Below are 27,481 nucleotides of genomic sequence, written 5' to 3' on the forward strand. Positions count from 1 at the left end.
ACAAAGCATTAAACAAAAATATAATGGTTTTAATACCTAAATATAGCTTAGTATAATAGTTTACGTATGTAGTTATTTTTATTCATATTGTCAATAGAAACCTTTTACTCTGGTAATTCCGTAAAAAATGGCCGACATTATCATCAAGTAAGTGTCGCTAGTGTCGAAAACGAAACTATGTTTAAACTACCAAAAGAAGGGACATAAGAGTACCCCTCGCGTTGATTGGCTCGTTTGTAAAGGACACCGCACAGCGCCAATGGAAAAATGTCCTTCGGCCAATTTTACTGACATTTGGGTATGTTGTACTTCTGACCATGGTGAACAAAAGTCTTGCAGAGCACAACTTCCAAAAATCAAAATCTTGGCTGCTAGGGCCCGGCAAAGATCGGCGATATACAGTTGTAACATGTTTAAAATCCTATTTCTTCTCCGACGTATTCCCACTACACCGAACTTTTATAACTTTTCTGCCATTTAATTTAAGGTTTTGCGGGTTGCTGTCAGTACTACTGTCTCTACAAACCTTGGGTTGCTGTAACGGGATCCGCAGCCTGTATTGCAGTGATTTGTGATAAGTTGGGTATAGTGGGAATACGAAATATCCACCAAAGGTACGCGGAGACAAGGCGGAAAAAATAATCGTACAGTTTGTGGGTTACGAGTAGCAAGCAGAAACGTCATACGGTCGCGTCCCTCAGTTTGCCGTTCATTTCATATCCGAATTACTTGCCATGGCTCGTTTTAGTTTCATATTTAAAAAGCACGTAGATAAACTTCGTGTACCCGAAGAAAAAATATTCTGATTTTCTAATTAACCCGTTACGTTATACAGGGAGTTTTTTTTTCTCGGAAAAGTGATTTGTTTCAAAAACTATGTTTTCTAGAAAGTTGTAATTTGTACTGTACATTATACGTGCCGGGGGGCACTTTCTACCAAAATTGCATCTAAATCTAAAAATATTTTCACGTTTTTTGAAAATTTAAATTTTAACCGCTTTAATTGTAGAGCGTCACCGAAAACGTACAAATAGCGTTGGCGCAAAAAAAATAGACGTCTTTATCACTGACAAAATACGACTTGAAAAAGTGACAAGTTGGGCAAGCTAAAATAACTTTTTTTGAATTCCATTGGGAGAGTAGTGTAACCATTGACGTAGCCAGCGAAGACAGGGGTAAGCAAAAATTGCTTATTTAATTATAACTATTCCGAACCAACATAATGGCAAAATGATAGTACATATCAATATTAATACTTATTTTTCATAGCTATAATGCCTGTCCATAATTTTAATATATGTTATGGATTTCGATAATTATAATGGATTTCACTAATTTTAATGGAATCGATAAATTTAATGGATTTCAATAATTATAATGGATTTCGATAATGATAATGGATTTCGATAATAATAATTATCATAAACTGATACGTTATACGATCGGCATTAGTTTCCTCTACCTAATTATGAAAGTGCCGGGACCTTTGTTGTTGATCAAAAGGGTTTTTTTCGCCCCGGATAAAAAAAATTAATGCAAAAGTGAAACGTGGATCATTCAATTTATTTCGCAGCGACCACTGAGGCCACAAATATTAAAGATACGTCCATGAATAGGGTACGAAAAACTCATTCAGACGCGATCCACGTTTGGGCCCTCAGGGGCCCGTAACTTTGGCCCCTTGATTTCTCAGAGACCACTGAGACCACAATTACGATATTAAAGGGCATGGATGAGGCTGCTATTAAGGCCTAGTGTGCCATCTTGTATATATAATCTTTACACTGCTTCAAGTTTCCGCTGCACGTTTTCGAGGGGTGGATTATCCGGACTTATATTAATATTGAAACAAAAAAAGGTTTTCCACGATTTCAAGCAAGTGTCGGCTCGACGTGAATTAGCTCTTTTTTTAACAGATATCGCTAGCGTCGTAATCAAAAACAGATATTTAAGTTGTTGTTTCGCAATATTTTCGAAGAATCGGATATATTCTTTGTCATCCCTAATAACAAAGGCGTTATAATAATACAGGTGTCAAGGATTGAGCTGACAATTACTTAAGCTAAGAATTGTGATATTTATTTTGAAATATTTTGTGTTATTTAAAAGATTGTTTGAACACGAAACACGAACATTTATTTTATTGAACCTTATTAAGTATGACCATTAACCAACGTTATCACCTATATGATTCTTGCGCCATGAAAGTTTAGTTCAGCATAGATTAAAAAAATTTACAACCAAGGACTCACTTCAATTGCAAGTCCAAGGCGGAGTTGGTTGAGGTTTTCGGTGTTGAAAATTTGCTTCGATAATAAAGTAAGCATTAGAACCAAATGTTGTGTTCTGTAACATAACTATGTATTTTGTTTAAAAATATATAATAAATTTCTTTATTTGTCAATAAATAATTTCATTATAGTTACAGAGAACAACTTTGTCGATGCGCTGGGACGATGGTCGAATTTAAGTGAAACACTGTTAGTTATTAAAACTTTTCCGAGACTATAAAAGTATCGAATTTTAAAATTTACTAAAATATTTAACAATTTCAAAAATTATTGTTCTTTTAGAATCCCTAAAATGGTTGTTTCTAATTTGAATTTTATATTTAATACTACAACATCTCTAATAATAATATGTTTATATTATACTTTATTTTTAATAAATAAAAAAAACTATAATACTGATTTGAATCCGTTGTACCAGAAGTAAATAAAGCGTTTCATAAGAGATAATTATGGATATATTTTCGCCTTTCTTAAATTGTATTTTTTAAGAAAAAGGACTTAAAATTTTCAATCATTAAATATCTTTACGCAGTTTAATTTTTAAACCGTGAATCGGCATAATCTTCCACGGTTTCGCGAAAGTTTAAACTTAAGAATAAAGATTAAAGTATTATATTAATACATATCTCTGGTTCAAAGTTTAAAAATAATAATAATTATTATTATAAGACAAAGGAAGTGATGAGGTCATTCTTCGTTTTCGTGTGAAGTGACACATTCTGCGATTTCTTCAAATCAACGATGCAACTTGTTATAACACGAAGGAAAGGAAGGATCGTCGAAATGTTTGTAGGGCGAGTCGGCACTCAGAACCTTCCTGCAGATCCAACAGAAGTAAGCGTCGCATCTGAGACACGTCATCTTATTGCAGCCGTCCACTTTCTAATCAACGATTCAAAAGTGTCAATTGAAGAAATGATATTTATTTATTTATTTATACACGAACAAAGACCACTAAGCCACAAGCGGCTTATATGTGGTCCGAAATGAACGAATTCATATATGAGGGGGTTTCAAAAGGTTACGCAAAATTTTTAAGTGTGCCTGTTTTTCCCCCGCTTTCCTACGATGGAATTGAATGTGGCGTACTAGCCCCTGGAAGTAGGCTGCAACAAGCGCAAAACCAAGTAGTAGGGCTTTAATTACTGTTTAAGTTTACTTTTTTACACTGGTTACCTCGATTTGTTTACAAAGTCCTTTTTTACCTATCACACGAACCCAAACCTCAATGTTCGCATTTCCCTGCTGCTTGGTTTTGCGCTTGTTGCAGCCTACTTCCAGGGGCTAGTACGCCACACCTTGAAGCTCTCTGGCGCTCTTTTAACTAATCGTAGGCAAATGGGAAAAACAGGCATACTTATCAACTCACCCCCTACAACTCCTTAACATTTTCGCATAACCTTTTGAAACACCCTGTATAAAACTTACACCAAAACTTAGAACAAACATCTAAGCAAATAAACAAAACAATTAATTTTGAGAGTACTGAAGAGGAACGGAGTTATTGTGATCAATTTTGCAAATCTATTTTGAAATTGCTTTTCTTAAGGCCGTATTATGGGAGAGAAATACAGGCACCCACCCCGTTGGATCAAAATTGACTTTGAAGGAATCTCCGTTCCTCAAAAATAAAGCAAGGCGCCATCTACGGAAGTTTTTCGAGAACACAGACATTTTTATTTATTCGGGATTGTAACGTGTGGGACAAAATCAGTCCGCTCGTCCACCTGATTAATCAGGGCGAGATATGTGCAAGTACGGCCACGCCAACGGGGCGATACGTGGGGACAGGGGTGGGGACACCCATGGCGGAAGTATTCCGACCACCCGTTGAGGGATTGGTGGTTTTCCTCACACGGTCGTCCACAAACTCTGTCTCCCGGACGCTTGGGATTACAGGAGTACGCCACTACTCCCGGCACACAGACATTTAACATACAAATTATTCTCTTTTCTGTTAGTATATGGCGAGGCAATCCCTTACAAAAACTTTCTTAAGACCTCTTAAGAAAACCGTATGGAGATTTAGGGGGTCTAAGGAACCTTAATCAAAGGACAATATTCTAAAGAAATCTTTAAAATATTTTTAAGAAAGTTTAAATAATTATAAATTCAATTATTTGAATTTTTAAAGAGAATATTCACATACATTTTCTGAAAGAATCCTTCAGAAACTATACAGATAAATCCTCTAAAATATTTAAGGAAAAATACCCAGTATGGTTTCCTAAGATAATCTTAAGATATTTTTAAGACGCATCCCCTAAGTTTTTGGAGGGAATATGCTCGTTAGAGTTTCTTAAGCATTTTTTCAGCTTCCTTAAACAGCAATTCTTTAAAGTTTTTTAGGTAAAAATTAACCAACTATTTTATTAAGAGTGTCTTAAGAATTGGTTTGGAGGCATACCTTAAGGTTTTCTAAGGAATATGGTTAAAGTTTTCGTTCAGGATACTACAGAACGTTTACGGAATGACTTGGGAGACATTCCTTGAGATTTTCAGATAAATGTGTGAAATACTTTCTTTGGTGATTGTTAGTATTTCCTAAAGAATTACTTTATGCGAAAGTTAATAACAATTAATATACGGCCTAAGATAATATATATATATATATATATATATATTATATATAATATATTTAAATATATATTATGTATAAATATTATATATTTATTAATATAAATAAATATATAAACATAAATAAATATATATATATATATATAAATATAAATAAATATATATATATATAAATATAAATAAATATATATATATATAAATATAAATAAATATATATATATATATAAATATAAATAAATATATATATATAAATATAAATATATAAATATAAATATAAACATAAACATAAATATAAAAATAAATATAATATACAAATAATAGAATACACTTGAATAATGCTCTTTAATTTACTATAAATGCAATAAGTTTCAGCTCGTTTGGATACTAGTGGTTTTTAGCGTTGGGGTTTAACTCCGCGTCTCGGGTTCGGTTCCCGGTGGATGCTAAAACGTAAGGAATTTAAAAAGCAATTGTATGGAATAGGAATATAAAACGTGTGGAAACCTCCAAATATTTGTTTGGGTGGTTTTAGTAATTTTTAGGAATATCTTCCGAAAACGAAGCTTGTTCCTATGAAAAGCTTAGAGAATTTTAAATGAAAGTGTATGGAATTTGTATGGCTTTTCTTTGGGATGTCTAAAAAGGATATTTGGAAAATATATATAACTTGTTAACGATAATTTAAGGAATTTTCTAAATCTTTCTAACGAAAAAGTGCCAAATTGCTTAAGAAGGTTGTAAGATTCCCTTAAGAAATTCCTATTAATTTTATTTACAATTCTTCTTAAGAGGTCTTAAGAAAGTTTTTGTAAGGGATCACTGCGTTTGAGCTGAAGGGGTGTATTAGTGAAGCTCCCTCACGAAACTGTGGGGCGGATATAATAATAAAAAATAATAATAATCAGCTAGGCTAACACCCAAGGCCTGACATGGGCAAAATCACTAGTGGTATTTAGAGTTCCACTCTCTTTTCCTCTTTCCAACTCTCGCTTTTCTTCATTCGCCGAATGCACCATTCCCCAAAGAGTGAGATTTGTCAAGGTCACCAATTTCACTCGTATTCTTAGCGGGAAATTTGAATGCAGTCCAAAAAAGTATATTTTAGCCTTCTTTGCCGTTAATAGATGGCACCACGCTCTCCAGTAAAGTCATTAAATTAAAGTTAAATTCAAATTTCCCGCCTTCTTTTTATAGTCTTGAAAATCGATAAGTGTGAACGAGCTGACCTTGACTAGCTTCACTCTCTTCGCGCGAGCTCACTCGCCGAGTGACGAAAAAGTGAAAGCTCCATTCGTAAGAGTGGAGTTTTTATTAGGAAAAGGAGTGAGAAAAGTGAGAGGGGAAATCACTCGCTCAACTTCACTCCGAGTTTTGCCCATTTTTGGCTTATAACGCTGCTTTTTTCTCCTCAAGTTAACACTTCGTTCGTGAGAAGTCCAAAGTCTGTTTTGCACTTTTCCGTAACTATTCATACGGAAGTTAGCCTTCGTCAAATGTATTACAATAATTGGTAGACTGTTCTTAGTCGACGGTCTAACGAATTGGTCAACGAGCAATTGACTATACTTTAAATATCGTTGTAAAAATTAGCGGGTTTTAATGACAATTTACGGACAAATTAAATAATGAAACAATTTCTTCATTCCTTTCCATGAATATGTCTCCTTGATAAATATTTTGCGGTCGGTGTTCGAGCTATTTACAGAATTACGCCATTGCAAAAGAAAAATAACCTCCTACATGTAGATAGCTCTAACTTACATTGTACTGTGAATTTACTTAAATTTGTAACCGCGGCTCTTGAAAAGCGTAAGAACACACTAGTGACGCGATTTTCAAGCCAATAAGAATAATTGCAGTCAGCTGATTTGGACGGTTCTCCCTAAATACGTTAGAGCTATATGTTTTTAAAATGCCTTAAGAGAGGCAACCTAGAGTATTGCTTTGGAATATTAATGGGTTCAACAAAAGTCTAATGTAACTCTAAAGCAATAGGACACAAAGCGGAGACGAAGCTGGCTTGCGAGTCTGTGTCGCGTGAAGCTCAATGAACACATTTTTGCTTTCAAAAAAACGGAATTTCCATAGTAATAATTGCAGCGTCATACTTATAAAAATGTGACACTTTTGTTTCTATGGAAAATCTTTTGGAACCCGAAATAGCGGCGTGGTTTGTAAGTCATTTTACGCTGGTGGCAATGACAGTGGAGGATACAGAAAAAACTCATCTTGCGCTATGGGTTTAATATAAATCATCAAGTCACATGCCAAGCTTAAGCGTCAAGAGCAGGGGCGTATTAACCATTAGGCAGAGTAGGCACGTGCCAAGGGCGCCAATTTTTTATGGGTGCCAAAACTCTGATAAAGCCCCACGGTCGAAGTATTTGGCGTGCTCCTACTTAGCTGACCAACCCGTTAGACCAGTGGTTCCCAATTGCTTTTGCTATGGAACCCTAAATTATCCACCTAATTCTGGCGGAACCCCAAGCCTTATCTTAAACGATTCTTGACACAAGCCGCACTTCGAATTCTCGGAACCCCTCGGACCCTTCCAAGGAATGGCTGCGTAATACAGGGCCCAGGCGCGGAAATATTTTCTATGCCTTAAGGCGCCAAAAGGGTAATCCAGCCCTGTTCAAAGGGGGGGGGGGGGTTAGCACCCTTCACATCTATCCGCCACTGGGCAATGATAAAGCCAACAGTTGATTTAAATTAACTAGTTTGTGATTACCTGAATGGAAGCGAAGCAGTTAGGACACTTCTTGCTGTAATTTCGGACCCAATCTTGAGACAAGCGCTCGCTGGCCAAAGATCTGATCTCTTTCTTTCCATATTTCTTCTCGATTTCTTTTTTCTCTACAGAGTCAGCTTCTAAGTATCTCCCTACGATAGCGTCCACTTCATCTGCAAAAGAGTTCAAAACGAGATCAAGGCAATTGCTAACAAGATGTCAAGGACATTTGATTACACAGTCCCCCGATGTATTAAATATGATTTTAATATTAAATTAAAATTGAACAAATTCTCAATCATCTTGTACATTAACTTAATAAACGTACTATAATAACATACATAACTAACCCACCAAGCAGTAGAGTTAGCAGAGTAACTAAACCGCAAAATGATTATTTTCACGCTACACTCTAAAAATTACAGGTTTAAATATGGCATATAATTGGTTTAAATGGAAATTGTATACCATTAATGGCGAAAATTATGGATGTATAATGGTTTGTAAATCATTTAACCAACTTTAAACCATAAATGGATTATCTGCTGTACTGGTTCTAAACCATAAATATAGTTAAAATTCTTCCATTATTGGGTAGCCTTTAGTGTGCTGCTGAAAGCACTATATTGGTTTAAAATTAAGCCTTTAATATACTAGCAGGAAGTTTTTATTATACTGTTGAAAACACCATAATGGTTTATAGTTAAACTCTTACTATATTTGGAATAAACCATTATTGTGTTATTTGGGTCAGCATAATGGTGGGAAGCTAAACTATTCTTCCATTTTTGGGTTACCCTTAGTGTGCTGCTGAAAGCCCTATACTGGTTTTGAAGTAAGCCTTTAATATACTGGCAGGAAACCTTTACTATAAAGTTGAAAACACCATAATGCTTTATAGTTAAACTCTTATTATATTTGGAATAAACCATTATTGTGCTATTTAAATCATCATAATGGTGGGAAGCTAAACTATTCTTCCATTTTTGGGTTACCCTTAGAGTGCTGCTGAAAGCCCTTTACTGGTTTTGAAGTAAGCCTTTAATATACTGGCAGGAATCCTTTACTATAAAGTTGAAAACACCATAATGGTTTAGAGTTAAACTCTTATTATATTTGAAATAAACCATTATTGTGTTATTTGAGTCAGCATAATGGTGGGAAACTAAACTATTCTTCCATTTTTGGGTTACCCTTAGTGTGCTGCTGAAAGCCCTATACTGGTTTTGAAGTAAGCCTTTAATATACTGGCAGGAAACCTTTACTATAAAGTTGAAAACACCATAATGCTTTATAGTTAAACTCTTATTATATTTGGAATAAACCATTATTGTGCTATTTAAATCATCATAATGGTGGGAAGCTAAACTATTCTTCCATTTTTGGGTTACCCTTAGAGTGCTGCTGAAAGCCCTTTACTGGTTTTGAAGTAAGCCTTTAATATACTGGCAGGAAACCTTTACTATAAAGTTGAAAACACCATAATGGTTTATAGTTAAACTATTATTATATTTGGAATAAACCATTATTGTGCTATTTAAATCATCATAATGGTGGGAAGCTAAACTATTCTTCCATTTTTGGGTTACCCTTAGTGTGCTGCTGAAAGCCCTATACTGGTTTTGAAGTAAGCCTTTAATATACTGGCAGGAAACCTTTACTATAAAGTTGAAAACACCATAATGGTTTATAGTTAAACTCCTATTATATTTGGAATAAGCCATTATTGTGCTATTAACACTGTATAATGGTGGGAAGCTAAACTATTCTTCCACTATTGGGTAACCCTTACTGTGCTGCTGAAATCATCGAGAGAAAAATGAAATTATAAAAAAGGTCGGCATTGGACAAACTTCGCCTGTTTGTGGCGCCTCGCGTAGAAAAAAAGGTTAAATAATTAGCCATTTCGCGTTAAACGTGGATTTTTTACGCATGCTGGAATATTTGAATTTCATTGAAAGTATGACCATTAAGTATGACCAGAAATAACAAGAAAGTGTGGCACTTATCGAAACATTATGCGTCACTTTCAACGTATGACCAGAGGTAACACGTAACTTTTTCCCATTGATGAGGTAAAGGCTCAAACCTGGGACCCTTTGGTTGTACGGGCCCTGGGAATGTGTACCGGCTTTTAAATACGAAAACTGTATGCTTATGCCACAGGCGTTACAAAAATGATATTTCTAAGTAGGTGATGGTTGGTAAGAAAACGAAAACTGTATAGTTATGCCACAAGCGTTACAAATTTAAGTGTATGGATACTGTATTATCAAAAGTAATATAATATAACTGGTAAATTTTTACGTTTTTCCTTGGTGAGGCTTTTTTTCGTACGTAAATGTGTTCTAAGTGTACAGGGTGATTAAAACATTCTTCGTAACTAATGAAAATGTTAATTCAAATATTTCTTATAGTTAATGTATAATCGAGGTCGAGTTGGCGAAACGAAGAAGACTTCCATCAGCATCCCCCTTTTGAAATTTTATTTACCGAAGCTTCGTCCCCCCCCCCTTCTTGAAATGTTTCGTCAGCATCCTCCCCCTTGAGTTTTCCCTAGCTGTCGAAGTTATAGTTGGCAAAACCATGCCCTTGCCCCCCCCAATTCAACCACCTCCGCTACGCCCCTGAATGTACAGAATACTAAATTATGTTTTTGAAATTTAACTATAATATGTAAGATACACTTAAAACACTGCTTGGATTATTTATACTTAAATGTCCGTGGCATTTTGATTTCTACATTCGTTGAAGGTTCGTGGGTGGCGGCTAGAGGTGTCAATGAGCGAGCCGAGTCGAGTTTCGAGCTCGACTCTGTTTAGGCTCGACTCGGTTTAGGCTCGACTCGGATAAGGCTCGACTCGGTTAAGGCTCGACTCGGTTAAGGCTCGACTCGGCTTAGGCTCGACTCAGCTTAGGCTCGACTTGGCTTAGGCTCGACTTGATATGTGCTCAGCTCGTTTATGGATCGGTTCGACAAAGGCTCGAAAAAACTGACTCGGCTCGAGTTCGACTCGGGTGGCGTTTTAGCTCGCCGAACCCTATTTTAGTCGCGCTCGACTCGTTTAAGACTCGCTCGCCGCATAATTCGCTCAAAATGTCTAAAAGTCAAAATTTCAGCCGGAGAATCCAACCGTAGACCGGTTTCGCCCTTTTGTGGCTCATCAGTACTGTGTAGGATTTCTGGTTTTTCTCGAAAAACTACTAACTAATAAAAAGCATATAACACAGTTGTATATTAGCTCAAAATGGTTTCCGATTTAAATTGCTCTGTTCGACTTGTGTAAAATACATAGTTGTACCGAGCGAGTTTATAAAAATAAATAACCACTTAAAATCCGTCAATTTATGTTTTAAAATTAATTACCCGAACAATAATAAATGCGGCTATTTTAATTGAAACCTTTGTCACCACTCGAGAATGCTATTTACAATTTTTATTCTAGCACCAAAAAATAAAGTAAAACTTATCGTTGAACTAGACAGTTTAAAGGCCCATCCACACTATCCAACTTTAGTCAGCTGACAACTTGAAAGATTTTTGTCGGACGAACAAGGCGGGTAATGTGAACGTGTCAGTTGGTTAGTGTGAATGCAAAATAAGTCAGGCTGACTAGTCTGCCTAATTTGGTCAGCTGACTAAAGTTGGATAGTTAGAATGAGCCTTAATTTGGTCAGCTGACTAAAGTTGGATAGTTAGAATGAGCCTTAATTTGGTCAGCTGACTAAAGTTGGATAGTTAGAATGAGCCTTAATTTGGTCAGCTGACTAAAGTTGGATAGTTAGAATGAGCCTTAATTTGGTCAGCTGACTAAAGTTGGATAGTTAGAATGAGCCTTAAGGGTGATTTCAAAGTGAACTGATGAATAACAACAAACATTTAGAACTTTAAATCAGTGCAAATGCAGACCGAGTAAAAGCACAGTTAACGCGTAACGTTCAAGTGAATGAGGCAATGTAGAAATCCACAAAAAATTCATATAAAATGTTTTCAATAAGTAAGATAAAAATTAACTGTCCAAGCCTAAATATAATTTTCACAATCAACTATTACTGTGTAAATCGTGTTAGGATATAAGACCGTTAAAGGTCTTTGTTATGTACAGAAACGTCAATTAAGGACGCTAAATTCAAGACCACACTGACCTACATGTATAGGCCGAATTAGCGATCGCCCTTTTGCCCTGGTCTCAAGAAGCAGTTTTGCCGCCCCAGTTTGAAACCCTACTGCTGACTACATACGTCTTTACGTACCTAGTCCGACCCTAGCTTAGGCAAGCTACACTAATGAAATGAATACATTTAATTTAGTGCTCCAGGAAACCACATTTGTTTAAACGGTTTATTGTCTGGGTTTAAAATAAAGGCCAGCTATAATGTACAAAAAGTTTTATATATTCATCACCATCCATGATTATCGCTGAACAACCACCTGGTTGCTCCCACACCCAAAGAACGTCCCTGAATGCCTCAAATATAATACAGAATAATATGAACCTAATATCCATTTTTAGGAAGGTGTTACGATATGCGTTCCTTTAACCTTAGAAAGTAAGCTTTCGAGCTATTAAATAGCGAGCCAATGGTTTTTTCAAGCGAAGGCACTTGATTCGTTTCAGGGCTCAACTTTTTAGCTCGTAGTTCGATGCGTTTGCTCGACTCGTTGCTCGTTCGCCACGAAACTAGCTCGACTCGTTGTTCGCTCGCAGTGGCGTACCGTACACGGGGTTTGCTAGACAGGTTTCCCTGGGCCCCCGACCTTTAGGGGGCCCCACCGCGATCGCGAACAAGAAGGGGTGGCCCGGGTGGGAAATTGGGGAATCACTGCCACACGTAGGGTGGGGGCCCCTTTTTCGCGTTCAACCCGGGGCCCCACGTCAATTCGTTACGTCACTGTTCGCTCGATATGACATAGGCTCGGTTCGTGATACGGTTCGTTTTCTGCTGATTAACGAGCGAGCTCTAGAACTCGGCTCGATACGTTTTTGCTCGCTTCGACACTCGACTCATTTATTCTTAGCTCGACTCTGTTCGATACACTTCGAGCGTGTCGAGTTGCGAGCCCTCACGAGTTTGCTCGGCTCGTTGACACCTCTAGTGGCGGCGTTAGGTTAACATAAGCCTACCTCTTTTATTAATTGTTAAATTTAGGTTTCTGTATTTAAATTGATTAAATTTAATTATAATAAAGATTAAAGTTGTTTATATTAGCATCACCTACCTTACACTAGCAAGGAGACTACCCGAGGTGTAACTCACCGATTTTGTTTAAATTTAGGGATTAAGGAGACCTTAAAAAACCCCAAAGGGAAAAATTGCGATGGGATTTAGTTTTACCATGGCAACTGAAAACGTTTTTGACAACTAAAATATTATATTAACATGGCAAAATCGAAAATTCTAAGGGTCCCCCCTTATGAAATTATTCAATTTTTTTTAAACAAAGGTGGTTAAATTTGGGTAAATATCAAATTTTGGGTAATTGTCTCAATTTGGGTCAGTATTTTAAATTGGGTATATAAATTTAAATAATAATTAGGGTATAATCTACTATATGTTTTCTGGTAAATAATGCTAACAGAACAACCATTACTGTGTTTTCAAAAGCGCAGTAAAGGTCTCCCGCCAGTATAGTAAGAGTTTAACTTCAAACCATTAAGCTGCTATTGGAAGCGCAGTAAAGGTCTCCCGGCAGTATAGTTAGAGTTCAAATTCAAACCATTAAGCTGCTATTGGAAGCGCAGTAAAGGCCTCCCGGCAGTATAGTAAGAGTTCAAATTCAAACCATTAAGCTGCTATTGGAAGCGCAGTAAAGGTCTCCCGGCAGTATAGTAAGAGTTCAAATTCAAACCATTAAGCTGCTATTGGAAGCGCAGTAAAGGTCTCCCGGCAGTATAGTTAGAGTTCAAATTCAAACCATTAAGCTGCTATTGGAAGCGCAGTAAAGGCCTCCCGGCAGTATAGTAAGAGTTCAAATTCAAACCATTAAGCTGCTATTGGAAGCGCAGTAAAGGTATCTCGCCATATTAGTATAAGAGTATAACTTTAAACATTTGTGGTATTTGCAGTAGCATATAAATATATTTAAAATGGTTTATATACAAGCCATTATTAAACTCTAATATCATATAAATCGTTTTATATTGCTACAGTAATGGTTTAAAATTAAACCAAATAAATAAATGTTAAATTCTCTGGAAATATAAATGGTTTAGAACTAAACCAATTAAATTTAGAATGGTTTTTATGAAATCCTTCGATGGATTGGATTTTGGACAAAAAGTTTATACACATTAATGGTTTAAATTTAAACCCTTAGTTTTTAGAGTGTATATCAATCCCCCTGTTCATTAGGAACAATATTTAAATCAACCTGTAAATTCACTTGATAAGCACACTATAACAACCTTACAGGATGTATTAGCAAAATATCAACAATAGCTCAATCAGCCGGTCCTTTAATATAGTCAGGGCACTTTCTCAACAACCTAGTGCATTAACAACGATCCTTATCCCCTTATCATTCATCTAGTGATAAACCCATTTTATCAACGAACATCATGCAAACGCACGGTGCCCTAAAACAACTCGGAAAGTATCCAACGTCCCGTAGAAATCAATGGGCACAGTTCGTAGCGGTGTCCAAGGTCGGAGATCAAATATTCGAGACAGATGGCACTTGATTTATGAAACTTGAAATGGTACGAAATTCAAATATCATAATAATGCGTATACGCGGGTTGGGGGGTCCCGCGAATTAGCCAGAAAGCTCACTTTAAATTAAAAAATATTAATGCAACCGTAAAAGTAATTCCAAATTGATCAGCACTAACCAGGGCTGGCGTTAGGGGGGGGGGGTAAGCGTGGCAAAAGTACCCCGGGCCCGGGCCTCTGAAAGGGGCCCGCTGAAACGGGTGCCTAACTAAAATTTTCTGATATTTCCAAAAAACCGAATTTTGGAGTAAAAATTACCTGGGGCCCGAACATCCTAGCGCCAGCCCTGGCACTAACTAATATAATGGAGTTTGTGGAATGGGGATTTAGCTCATAAAATAATGGAGTTTGTGGAATGGGGATTTAGCTCATAATATAATGGAGTTTGTGGAATGGGGATTTAGCTCATAATATAATGGAGTTTGTGGAATGGGGATTTAGCTCATAATATAATGGAGTTTGTGGAATGAGGATTAAGCTCATAATATAATGGAGTTTGTGGAATGATGATTAAGCTCATAATATAATGGAGTTTGTGGAATGAGGATTAAGCTCATAATATAATGGAGTTAGTGGAATGATGATTAAGCTCATAATATAATGGAGTTTGTGGAATGATGATTAAGCTCATAATGTAATGGAGTTTGTGGAATTTGGATTTGGAAAAACGTCAATCTTTCTTTTCAGCCTTGGAAACAGCTGCCCCTACTTGTTTGTAAAATACCAAGGAACAGAAGTTCATAGGGACCTTCTTTCGGGATTAAGTAAGTTATATCCTTTGAACGGACATGATTGTAATTGTTCCTAGGTGGAAAATACTAACTAGTGGAAATTTCCGGCCAGGACAATAAAACGTTTACTGGCCAATGTAGCAAATAGTTGACAAATTAATTATGTTATTGAACTAATTTTGTTTTATTCTTGTTAAGAAAATTATAATGTCCCTAAAAATAATTAGCATACACATTCAAATCAAACTAATTGCTTCTGGTTTTTTATTTGCCACTATTAGCCATTGTTTTCCATATTTTCCACTGTCAGTCTGTCCTAAATTTTATGAAAAGGGGGTCTTTTAACTGATGATAGCGTTTGTTGACCTTGAGTAGATATTTCTGCTAGCTTGTTATAATAAATAAAGATAATAATCAACTAGGCTAATACAAAAAGCACCACCTTAGGCCTAAGTCATCAAGCGGCTTTTAAAGCGATTTCAATTTAGGATTTTTAAAAGTAGTATCCTTCATTTGTTTAATGATTTTACAAGAAACGAAATGAAATAAAGTTTTCGGCTTAAATAATTTTAAAAGATTATCAATTTAAACCAACTATAACCTAAATGACGTCAATTTCGAATGCTCACCGTCATGTAGCCGACAATTCTCTATTCCGTGATACGTCATGCGACACAAGACGCAGAAGGTGTACAAGCACGCTGGACACGAGGCAAATTTACTGTTTGGGTCGATTATAATAAAACATTGGCAACTCTTGAAAGGGCAAATCATGATATCCGTCATTTGCGCCAGCGTCGAATCCAACAAGATTTGGTCGTACTTCGAGTACAATTCGTTGCCTACCAGCTCGCGCACCTTATAAAGAGACAGATCGTTGAAATGAGCAATTTTGAACCGGACACCGAATAATATTAGAGAAAGCATTACTTACTTGATGCGGAAGCGCTTGGGACTTGCATTTATCTTCAAGACAGATTAGACCCTGAACAATTCCCTCTTGGATCTGAACGGTGAAGTAGGACTGGAGACACTCTTTGCAGAAAATGTGGTTGCAAGGGTGAAACCGCATTCCGTCGTACCCTTGCCTGTCCACGTAGCACACGTTGCAAGTGAACCACTCCTTTTCAGATTCGATACGTTTACGGCATTCGCTGAATTCTTCAAAGTACCGAAATTGGATTAATGTTTAAGAATAATTTTTTTTTTTAAATATTACATGGAAAGCTAATCACTGAGTGATTTCATCTAAGAAAGCGAAGCCTTTTAACAAACGCTACTTGAATAATATTGTATAGGTGTTATATATATATATATATATAACACCTATAAAATATTATTATAAAATGTATAAAATTTAACAAAAGACTGAATTAAATAAATTTTTTAATTAACAATTTTTTTGATTTCAAAAATTAAATTAGCTAGGTTACTAGTTTCATATAAAACCAAAGCAGCGCGTGCCACTGATATTTATCTGACATTTTGGTCCTCAATCTAATTCACTGTCTTTCTAACAACTAATAATTATCAGCTAGGCTAATACCCAAGGCACCACTTTAGGAACAAATCATCTAGCGACTTATAATTCCTTTAAACAGATGGTCGGGCTACAATGCGTATAGGAGGGTGGTGGCCAGCCCCTCATGCCACGCGAGCCAACATGCAGCTCCCTACACTAACTATTACCGTTAACCCGTACAAGTTTTTATGGAAAGGGGAGTGTATGAAGCATGTTTTCTTTTCAATAATAATTGAAGAGTGGTAGTGGTCTTACGAATAAGATGTGATTGCAGGTCCACTCCGTCCGTTGGGAGGAAGAGGGCTCTGGAGTCGCGATTGGGATCTTCATGACTGTTTTCGACTTGCGGATAACACGTTGAGACGAGCCGTTTGTTTTCTTTATTTGCTTCTGGACAGTTTTGGATTTGGATATTTGCGTTGTCGTTAGCACCCGAGGTACTTTTACACTCAGCGCGGCTCGCTTTGAAGCAGGAATAAGTGGTCGGCCTTCTAGCACTCTTACGTGGCGTTGTTGAAACTTCGATCAAGTTAGCTGCAACACCAACTCCTTCATTCTTTTGTTTTGGTATCTTTGGACGAACTAAACATCAAGAACGACGATATATTGAACTATTAGGAAATATGTTATAAAGGTTTTGGTGTTTTTATATTGTACAACAAAGTGAAGAATTTTTAAAAAGGAACAGGTTATAGCAAATAAAGGTTTCTAATTTTTTCCATAAATCACATAAAAACCATTTGACCTACTCCTAACATGCAATTTTCTACTGAGTGTCTGTTTCGCTAATGATTAGAATACAGCGGCTAAGGCCTGACTATCTTTCGTCATTGATTTCTTATCTTTATTTGATAACGTTGAACGTGATGTCTTCATCACAAGCTATTTTACGGACCAGCCAACGAAAACCCGATCACCTTTTGATTCGTAATAATCACCATCACACCCCGAAAACATAAAAGGAAAACGGAATTGATTTGAATTGGAAATTGTCGTACCGCTCAGTTCTCTTCTTTTTTGAGGCGGAGAAAATTTGATTTCTATGGAACCAGAAGCGTCTGACGTCAAAGGCGAAATGTCCAGGGTTGAATCAATTCCCAGAAACTGGAGGGCTTCTTCTTGAAGGAACCGGATCCAGCGATACAGAACTACTTCTGGTTTGCATTCTTTCCATATGAAATCTAGTTGCTGGCACAATTGTTTAAGCTGCATAAATAAAATAAAATTTAAAGATTAAAAAAAAATTATTTCTTTTGTAATCATACAATAATAAAGATTGAAAAGCACGAGATTTTAAATTCGGTCGCGTGAGACAAATGCCATTTTTCATGTCACGGTTCTTCACACACATTTTATGTTCTTTAATTCCATTTGTAATTGAACGTTTAGTTTCTCCAATATATAACTTTGAGCACGAACAAGGAATTTCATAAACTACACCTCTTAAATTTTCTTCAAGGGTGATAAATAAAGCGTGTTTATGGCCTTTCCATTGAGCTAAAATGACTCTTTGGTTGTTACTGCTTAGTAGGTTAGTTGTGTTAGACGACAAGTTGATTGAGATTAAGTTTTTAATATGCAGGGTGGTTAAAAATGCTCGTTTTCGACAAAACTCTTCTTGGTTTATTTCAGAACATTTATAAATTTACTGTGGAAGGTGATTGAAAATTTGTTCGAATTTGAATTTATTATTCAAAATAAATTTAAATCATCGGGGGTATATTGTGTACTTAAATATATTTTAAATTGATTTTGTTACGTGGGTTTATCAGATAATGGATGCTCTACTAGACTTTATTTGCTGAAGAATATTTTAAATTATCAAAAAAAAACCAATCGAGGTTCCTTAAATTAATTTTATATTAAATTTATTTTTCGAGACAATGTTTTGTCCAAGACAGCAGTCAGTCAATGAATTGGTAAATTTGTTTGCCCAGATCCTTTCGCAGCACGTTGGCAACAGTGGGTTGGTTTAAGACATGATATTTGCTTTAAAATATTTGGAAATCACTGTAAAAAGTTATTAAAAACCGAGTGAATATCGAGGTTTAATCATTAACGTTGCGAAGAAAATATATTTTGAATTAAAAAATATTTTCTAAAAACGATTATAAAATCACCGATGTTACGGTTTAAAACGTTTTAGTCAAATTAAAGTTTAATACGTTCTTGATATAGCTATAATAAATTGTTTAAATCAGACCATTAGTCTGTTAACCCTGGTAAATTGAAATACCTGTTTGAAGGTTAACCACTGGCAAGTGAGAAGAAACGCTGGGCAGCTAGTGGTCGGATAACTTCGAACGAAGTTGAAATATAATGTCATTGGAGGCAGGAAGTTCAACTGAGCTTTGCCATTTTCGCCATCTAAAGATCCAGGAATAAAATGTCACGAAATGATAAAATAAATTTCAAGTAAATTGAAGATTAATTACCCGTTGTGGCTTGCGCCACTATGAAGAATGGGTCTGGCAACAGGGGATGGATTTGGACTGTTCCGCGTGGACTGTCCCCGTTCTGAACGGTTAGAACACTTTCGTCGAAGATGCTTCTGAGCACTTCAATCTCTTCTTGTTGCTCAGTGATCTCCATCACCGAAGAATTTCAACCAGTTTGATCTGAATATAAACAAATTTGACGCACTCTTAGTTTCGAAAATGAAATAAAAATAGAAACGAACTACTTAAGTTACGCAAAACGCCTATATTAAAAGTTTCGTAAAAATGTCGACCCACCCTGCGAAATTTGAATTTATATGAAAACCAATTTCCTGTCTCGCGTTAGTGTTTTCGGTTTAAAATCGTCTGCGTTTCAGACGACTTGTGAGAAACTATAGCAGTTTCTTATTGACCTTTCATGTTAATTAAAATTTTGCTGGGTGGCTCGGCATTTTTAAACACCTTTAAATATAGGCGTATAAAAATTGGGAAATCGATTGGTTATCCCCATAGTTCATCTCTTTACCAAATATTGAAAGCACACTTATTCATCATACGAGAAAGCACGAAAAAAAAATATCCTGTTCAACTGTTTCTGTCAAATAATCAGTTTGGCAAATTCCTCCAACACTGATAACGAGGAACAGAAGGAATAACTCGCTGAAAATTTGTACACCAGATTACGGATTTCAAGAGATTACTTAAAAAAATTACGGATTACCAAAAATTACGCGGGATTACTTACTTCGAGTAATCCAAAGAATATTATCAGATATTATTATAAGATTACGCCAGATTACTGAAGATTACGCGAGATTACTGAAGATTACTAGAGATTAAGCGAGATTACTGAAGATTACTAGAGATTAAGCGAGATTACTGAAGATTACGCGAGATTACTGAAGATTACTTGAGATTAAGCGAGATTTCTGAAGATTACGCGAGATTACTGAAGATTACTAGAGATTAAGCGAGATTTCTGAAGATTACGCGAGATTACTGAAGATTACTAGAGATTAAGCGAGATTTCTGAAGATTACGCGAGATTACTGAAGATTACTAGAGATTAAGCGAGATTACTGAAGATTACGCGAGATTACTGAAGATTACTAGAGATTAAGCGAGATTACTGAAGATTACGCGAGATTACTGAAGATTACTAGAGATTAAGCGAGATTACTGAAGATTACGCGAGATTACTGAAGATTACTAGAGATTAAGCGAGATTACTGAAGATTTCTAGAGATTACTGAAGATTACTAGATATTACTGAAGATTGCTATATATTACTGATATTACGCGAGATTACTGATATTATGCGAGATTACTGATATTACGCGATATTCATTAATTTTACTGATATTACGTTTGATTCATTATAATTACTGGATATTACTGATATTACACGAGATTAATTGAGATTACTAGAGATTTCTGATATTACCTGAGATTCAAAAAGATGACTTTATTTCAAGCGAGATTGAGTAAGTAGAGCAACACGCGGCTCCAGTATAACTCGATTTCCGTATGAGAAGTTGAGTAAGTGCTTCGGGGCGGGACCAATCAAATGTGGCACGTATTCCCAATATTTTGAGTTAAATTGAAGTATGGGGTTAAAAAAGGTTACGTGACGTCAAAAAGATACGCTTTAAAATATACTTAAAACCGAATACTTTGATTGGTATTATAATTGTATCTCTCCAACTAGGATAAATATAATTAACTTGGAATAAAGTAATATTGACTGGACACTATAAATAACTTTATTTTTAAAAAAATATTATTAAGTCTAGTATTGCTTTAGGATTACTAGACGTTACTGATATCGCTTTAGAACGGATATTATTTTGTATTAAATTTTTTTTGGCATTACGTTTTTAAAGCTAGAAATATTTGCTAATGCACTTTTTAATCTTGAATGTTTGGTTGACAAAACGGCAAAAACAAACCTTTCTCACACCTACACGCCTTTTAATGATAAAAAGAAAATTTGTAACTTTTAAACGACAAACGTAATTGGACGTTGCATTGGCCGTGAGTGATTGGCCGTTTGAGTGAAATATTTTACAAATCAGAATAAAATAAAAGTACTGGAATTAATTCTTTATTTGAACATAATTTCATAGATTATATGATTTAGGATCTTTAATTTTGTCACAAAATAAGTATCGCCTTTTCTTTTTACTATTTATAAACAATTTGTTTATAACACAATTGCTTTCACGCTTTGAATAACAGTACTTGTAAATCTAATAAATGATAAATTTAAATATCGACTCCTATTACGTTTTAAGGCTATTTTGTTAGTTTTTAATCAATTTCTAATTCTATTTAATTTAAATCGAGGTCTGATTTATTTTTGCTTTGAAAAGTAGTAAATTTAAGAATCAAATGAAATTTAGAAACTACTAACATACATTTGATACTCTAGTTTTTCTTTTGGTTAGAATATAGATTTAAAAAAAAATAATTTAGAAACGCATGAAAAGACAAAACTCATAGACGATAGGGACTTGGCAGTCTACGTCACAGTTTTGTTTCAATAGTTTTTATCGTGGGGAGAAAAATATGACCACAATGGCCTAAATACTAAATAATAATACGATATTGTATTGGGTTCTATCATGAAAATGCTATCGTCGTTAGAATGAAAATGGCCAAATGTCGGCTGAACTTCTCATTAAAATAAGAAAATAGCTCGGGAAATAGTTTAATTCCCAGTTTTACTTACATTTATATCGGGTGAATCTTCCTGTATTGGCCGTGGTTGGGTTCGTTCGCTTTTGTCTCATGAAATTATTTCGCGCGATAGTGAAACGAATAAAACGAGGTAAAGTAGAGCTCATAAGCATTTCTAAATGTTGGATCAGACTAAAATAATTTCTACTGCAACAAATTGAAATCAAGTGTGGGCTTGAGCGAGGGCTACGGATATTACTAGAGATTATTTTGGAATTACGAGTATTAATTGAGATTATTTAGGAATTACGAGTATTACTTGAGATTATTTAGGAATTACGAGTATTACTTGAGATTATTTAGGAATTACGGATATTACTTGAGATTATTTAGGAATTACGGATACTACTTAGGATTATTATGAAATTACGGATATTACTTGAGATTACACAAATTACCTGGGATTACTATTTTCTCCTGGGATTACCTAACGAGTGTACACCAGGACACTCAAGTTAATCCTCGGAAATTACAATATAAATAAAATAAGCAGTCTATAATTTCTAATTCAATTGGTAAGCTCGCGAGCCCTCCCAATAGTTTAAAAGTTGTGGCAGAGCCCTACCAATTGTTTAAAAGGTGTGGCAGAGCCCTACCAATTGTTTAAAAGGTGTGGCAGAGCCCTACCAATTGTTTAAAAGGTGTGGCAGAGCCCTACCAATTGTTTAAAAGGTGTGGCAGAGCCCTACCAATTGTTTAAAAGGTGTGGCAGAGCCCTACCAATTGTTTAAAAGGTGTGGCAGAGCCCTACCAATTGTTTAAAAGGTGTGGCAGAGCCCTACCAATTGTTTAAAAGGTGTGGCAGAGCCCTACCAATTGTTTAAAAGGTGTGGCAGAGCCCTACCAATTGTTTAAAAGGTGTGGCAGAGCCCTACCAATTGTTTAAAAGGTGTGGCAGAGCCCTACCAATTGTTTAAAAGGTGTGGCAGAGCCCTACCAATTGTTTAAAAGGTGTGGCAGAGCCCTACCAATTTTTTAAAAGGCGTGGCAGAGCCCTACCAATAGTTTTAGAGACCGGACAGAGGCCTACTAATAGTTTTAGAGCCTAGGTAGAGTTCTCAATTATATCACAGGTGAGGCAAAAGCCCTCTCAATAATTTTAGAGGCGAGGCAGAGACAACTCAATAATTTCCGGGGCAGTATACCGAGCAATTCAAAAAATTTTAGAAGTGAGGTAGATTTCCTTCCAATAGTTTTAGAGGCGTGGCAGACCTCTACTTATTAATATAGAGATGGGGCAAAGCCCTACTAATATTTTCGAGGCGAGGCAGAGCCCTATATTATTTTAGAAGCAAGGCAGTTCCCTCCCAATAATTGCCGAGGCGGGGCAGAGCCCTCCTAAAAATTTCAAGAGCGAAGCTGAGCCCTTTCAAAAGTTTGAGAGGCTGGGTAGAGCCCTACTAATTATTTGGAATTTTGGAGGTGGGGCAAGGTGTCTCTCACTTGGTGAAATATTAAAAATCAACACTAGAGGGAGTTTATTGAGATCGTAACGTTTTTAGCCTTTAGACTCTTAAGTATAGATTTATTTTTAACATTTCTGCTTTACTTATTTAATTTGATAAATGTTTTATCGGATAACCCGGCCTCAATATGAATTTAATCATTAGTTAAATTTACGTAAGCTAAGGAAGTAAAGTATGTAATATATACATAATATAAATAACTCCTATAACATATTATGTTCGGGTCGATCAAGGCCCATTAATAATTTCACAACCTTAACGGTTATTATGACTGTAGAAATGGTTTTTAGTTAAACTTTAACGCGTAATATACTGAAATGACGCTCTTAAGAGTATTATAATTATAATATTATGGCAATGTATTAATTTAATGTGAAATCTGTTATCAAACGAAGTTAAAATTAGTTTTATTTTTTTCCTGTTTTAGCGTAGCTGAAAAAGAAGTAAATCTATAGTTTTACTTTCAGTTTTATCTACACTGGGTAGTTTAAACTGAAAGTAAAACCAAAACTTAACTGTAGTCTACGCAGCATATATTTTAATATCGTTTTTAGAAATTCTAATAACATAATACACTACTAATATAAAAAGTTTGTGATTTAGCAATCTTTTAGAAAATTTCTACATTTTACTGGCTATATTAGTTAGGCCCAAGAATGTTTTTGCGTCAACGATCGCTTGGGTTTAGCCCAAGTAAAAACGAGCATTTTAGCGAATATAGGCCTAACTTAATAACAAAAGCACGCTGCTACTCTGTCACGGCCAACAAAAACAAACGGGTATTTCCGATTAGGTTTGAATGTAATGTGAACGTACCTTGAAAATAATAAAGTTTTCTCTTCCTTTTACACGTCAACAGAGACACGAAACTTACGAGGCGCGCAGCGTTCGTCTAGGCAGCAGGTTCAGCAACCGAACTATGAAGCTTCCTATCTCTCCCTCTCTCTCTCCTGGCACAGCTCGCCATCTAGAGGTGTTGAATGACTAAGGGATTACGTAATTCTTTCGCCCCGTTGCGCAATAACGTCGGCCTAGCGTATCTTTATCGTTAATTCCCCGGAATGAATGCATTGTACTTTATCACAGATACGTGTATAGTTGTGGTGATAATATACTTTCTTTTAGAAGGGAAATCACATATCAGATACGGATAACAGAGGTATACGGTGTTAGATAGAAAATTTCGTCTTTCGATTCTGCTAAACGTATTCGGATACATATGGCGGGTGATTTGATGATTTGTTATTACACCCATAGTGATTTGATGATTTGTTATTACACCCATAGTGATTTGATGATTTGTTATTACACCCATAGCTCAAGATGTCATTTAGCGCCCCCTCCTTGGGTTTTTTCTGTATCCGCCACTGATTTGGTGGAAACGTGTACCTGAAGCAAGGTCATGCGAATTTAAAGAAAATGTTTTATAAATAAGCAAATATTTAGCAATTTAATATTTACAGAGTTACCTGAAGCAATGTTTTGAGAGTATACAGGTCGATTTTTTCCCTTGTTCTGAAACAAAAGGTGTCCACCTTTTAGACTAAATTAAACTATTTACTTGTTATCGTCAAGATTAGAGTAAAGACCTTACGGCCACAAAATCTAAACAATAACGGCTAAAAGTTAATGAAAAACAGAATGCATAAGCGTTTTATTTTTGTTATATTATATAGAATTTTTAATTAAGTTTAGAGTTGTTAAAATTATTATGCGGAAAAATTTCCGCAAATCGAAAAATAAAAAATTGAAACAAATTACTTTTGAAGTGTTTTTATTCTAGACTAGTCTGGAGGTTTAGTTTTGGATTCGGAATAATTTGGTGAAAAGCCATGAAATTTAAATTTGCGAACAACATTAGGCTAATTATGGAATGAAAACTATTTTTTTTTTCGGAAAAATATGGAACATTTTCCAAAAAAAAGGCCTCGGAAATTTTTTGGAAAACATAATTTAAACTTTATGTATAAAACCTTTTTATAATTTTTATCAATTTTATTTAAACTATAAAATATTTTATATTCTATAAAACCATATTATTATTTTCGACAATTTTATTTAACAAAATGGACGTCTTATTTTTAGCTGTTTTGAACGATTATCCTTTAATGTTTTAGCTGTTTATTGCATGCGCGCGACCCATAAATTGATATCTTAAATATTCCCCAAAGTGACAAACTTATAGAAAAATATTATAGACTTATTGTACTACCAGAAGGATTTCTTATCTATCGAAGTTACAGACTGAAAAATATACCTTCGGTAGTTAAAAAATGCAATTAAAAACCAATTTTCCATTGAAAAGTCAAAAAACCAGGCTTGGGCGGTTCGCCAAACTTCGTCTATGGAGATGAACGACTGGCACCCATTGGCTGAAGATCGCGTTTTTCCTATATCACTTCCTTTCGAATTTCAGATTACCACCTCTTCGTTTAAGCATGGCAAATAACCCCCAGAAGGACTAGTAAGGCAAGCCAAAGTTCGTATAGAGAATTTCCCTTAGAACTGTAACGCGCAACGAACGTAGCGCTACCTTCCGATATTTAGCGGAAATGAAAATTTAGGACAATATGGCTGCCTACCGACATCGGGTTAATTTGACATACTATATTCAGCAGAAAGTAATGCTTGAAATGGCATTTATCTTCTCAATAGATTTAATAATTATTCTTTAAAATTGGGTTTCAAAAATATCTGCAAATTATAAATAACTTCAGCAAAGGCTTAAAAGTTAAAAACTATTTATTTAACTTAAACTTTAAAAAACTTATCAATGAAGTTACATTTAATTTTTAACCATCTTACTTAATAAATAAGTATGTATGCTCACATTGTTTTATAATAGTTCTAGCTAAAAGATCATTAAAATGTATTTACCATTTATGAATGAAACCTCGCTTACTCTTTTGGACGCGGCCATATTTATGTGGTGAATTTACAACTCCAGAGAAGAGCGGTAGAACGGCCCAACATTTGAACGCTTCCCTTACAACTCCTTCTGAGCCGGTTATTTCTCGATGGTTTAAGTATTGTTAGTGTAGGGAAACTAAATCAAAATTTGTATGGGCCTAGGAAATATTTAGTATTCCCAATCAGATAACACAACCCCAGGTAGCAAAATCTCGTAAATAAACCGTTTGTGAATCTTTGAAACTATGTTGAGAGATAAACGTTATGAAAGGGTGGACGATGTCACCAAAATAGACGGTATATAAAACGGTTGATATTAAGTCTTTTAATACTAACAGAAACCCAAGTATAAACGTTGTATGATTAACGTTTATTTAAAAATCTAGTCATCCACAAACGCGAGAGGTATGAGTCGATCTTCGTACGGCTCGACAGCAAAGTGACACAATCACTCTTTATCCTGCTCTGCTCGTCCTCTCGAGGGGGGGAATTATTAATCCATTTGGTAATCCTTTCGTCTAATACCATCGGTCTGGAATGTGTTTCTCACTTTAACTTGGAATTTCGGAATATAAGCGTAACAATAATTTACCAATTGAATGCATTGTACTATGTTCAACAAAGGTATACATAGATATTTATTATTAAGTAACAAAAGCTGAGTCACTGAGTGACTCAACGTAAGTGTACTGTTCTATTGGAGAGCAATACTAAAAGCTTAGATGAAGTTCCTCATGCTCCTTGAAATTAATGTATTCATATCAACCATGAATATCGAACTGCATTAAATAGTTTGATTAACTTCAGTCGCGGGGATGGCATGGCTTTGGTTTCATTGCCAAGGCTTAGCTCGAAATCTTTTTGATTAATGAAAATAGGTAGAAATATTTATTTACTGATTTTGTAGTATAGAGGTTTTTTCTTTTACGTGTAATTTTCTTACGGTTAAAACTCTCAATTTCGTTAAAGGTTTTGCGCATCGAGTCAACGACAAATGTCCGTTTCCTGTTTGGCTTAAATGATTACGTTAAACGCGCTAAGGCACCGTACTGTAACTTACGTAATTAAAACCCAAATGTTTTAAATACACCCTTAAATCTTATCTGTAAAACCCTTAAACTTTAAATTATTCAAAATGTACATCGTCATATATTATAAATTTAGGTAAATTAATCTATAATAATCAGCTAGGCTAATACCCAGGGCACCACCTTCGGCCGCAAGCGACCTTTATCGAGAAGCTGTTTGGAGGAAATGCGGGAAACGAGTGCGTCATCGATACACCGCATTTAGGTGGAGAGTGTCCGCAATTTATGTAAATATAATATAAATATATTTAGAGAAAACTGCGATCTAAACTTT

The 27,481-nt window shown here is 35.4% G+C and overlaps 1 protein-coding gene across 2 annotated transcripts; it reads right to left on the minus strand.

Moving 5' to 3' along the window:
• Positions 1-2,650: 2,650 nt before the first annotated feature.
• On the minus strand, positions 2,651-24,127 carry LOC149968615 (E3 ubiquitin-protein ligase RNF14-like). Of its 2 annotated transcripts, none has more exons than XM_090172791.1 (9): positions 24,026-24,127; positions 19,002-19,184; positions 18,803-18,933; positions 17,565-17,772; positions 16,822-17,148; positions 15,979-16,205; positions 15,674-15,902; positions 7,600-7,772; positions 2,651-3,173 (listed from the first exon to the last, which is right to left on the minus strand). In XM_090172791.1, the coding sequence occupies exons 2-9, from the start codon at positions 19,156-19,158 to the stop codon at positions 3,027-3,029; spliced, it is 1,599 nt and encodes a 532-aa protein (XP_090028917.1). In that variant the 5' UTR covers positions 19,159-19,184; positions 24,026-24,127; the 3' UTR covers positions 2,651-3,026. The 2 variants fall into 2 exon arrangements, with proteins under 2 accessions (XP_090028917.1, XP_090028924.1); XM_090172798.1 differs by lacking the exon at positions 24,026-24,127 and adding an exon at positions 21,736-21,802.
• Between the last annotated feature and the right edge of the window lie 3,354 nt (positions 24,128-27,481).

Source organism: Leiobunum rupestre, chromosome 1 (assembly GCF_980474605.1).
Source record: "Leiobunum rupestre chromosome 1, qqLeiRupe1.1.hap1, whole genome shotgun sequence".
In the NCBI taxonomy this organism is placed as follows: Eukaryota; Metazoa; Arthropoda; class Arachnida; order Opiliones; family Sclerosomatidae; genus Leiobunum; species Leiobunum rupestre.

Coding starts and splice junctions, on each gene's coding strand:
- LOC149968615 (XM_090172791.1), bottom strand. CDS start 19,158: ATGGAGATCACTGAGCAACAAGAAGAGATTGAAGTGCTCAGAAGCATC. Junction 17,773..18,802: donor AGTGGTTAACCTTCAAACAG/GTATTTCAATTT, acceptor TTATTTATGCAG/CTTAAACAATTGTGCCAGCA. Junction 16,206..16,821: donor CCTGCAATCACATCTTATTC/GTAAGACCACTA, acceptor GGTACTTTGAAG/AATTCAGCGAATGCCGTAAA.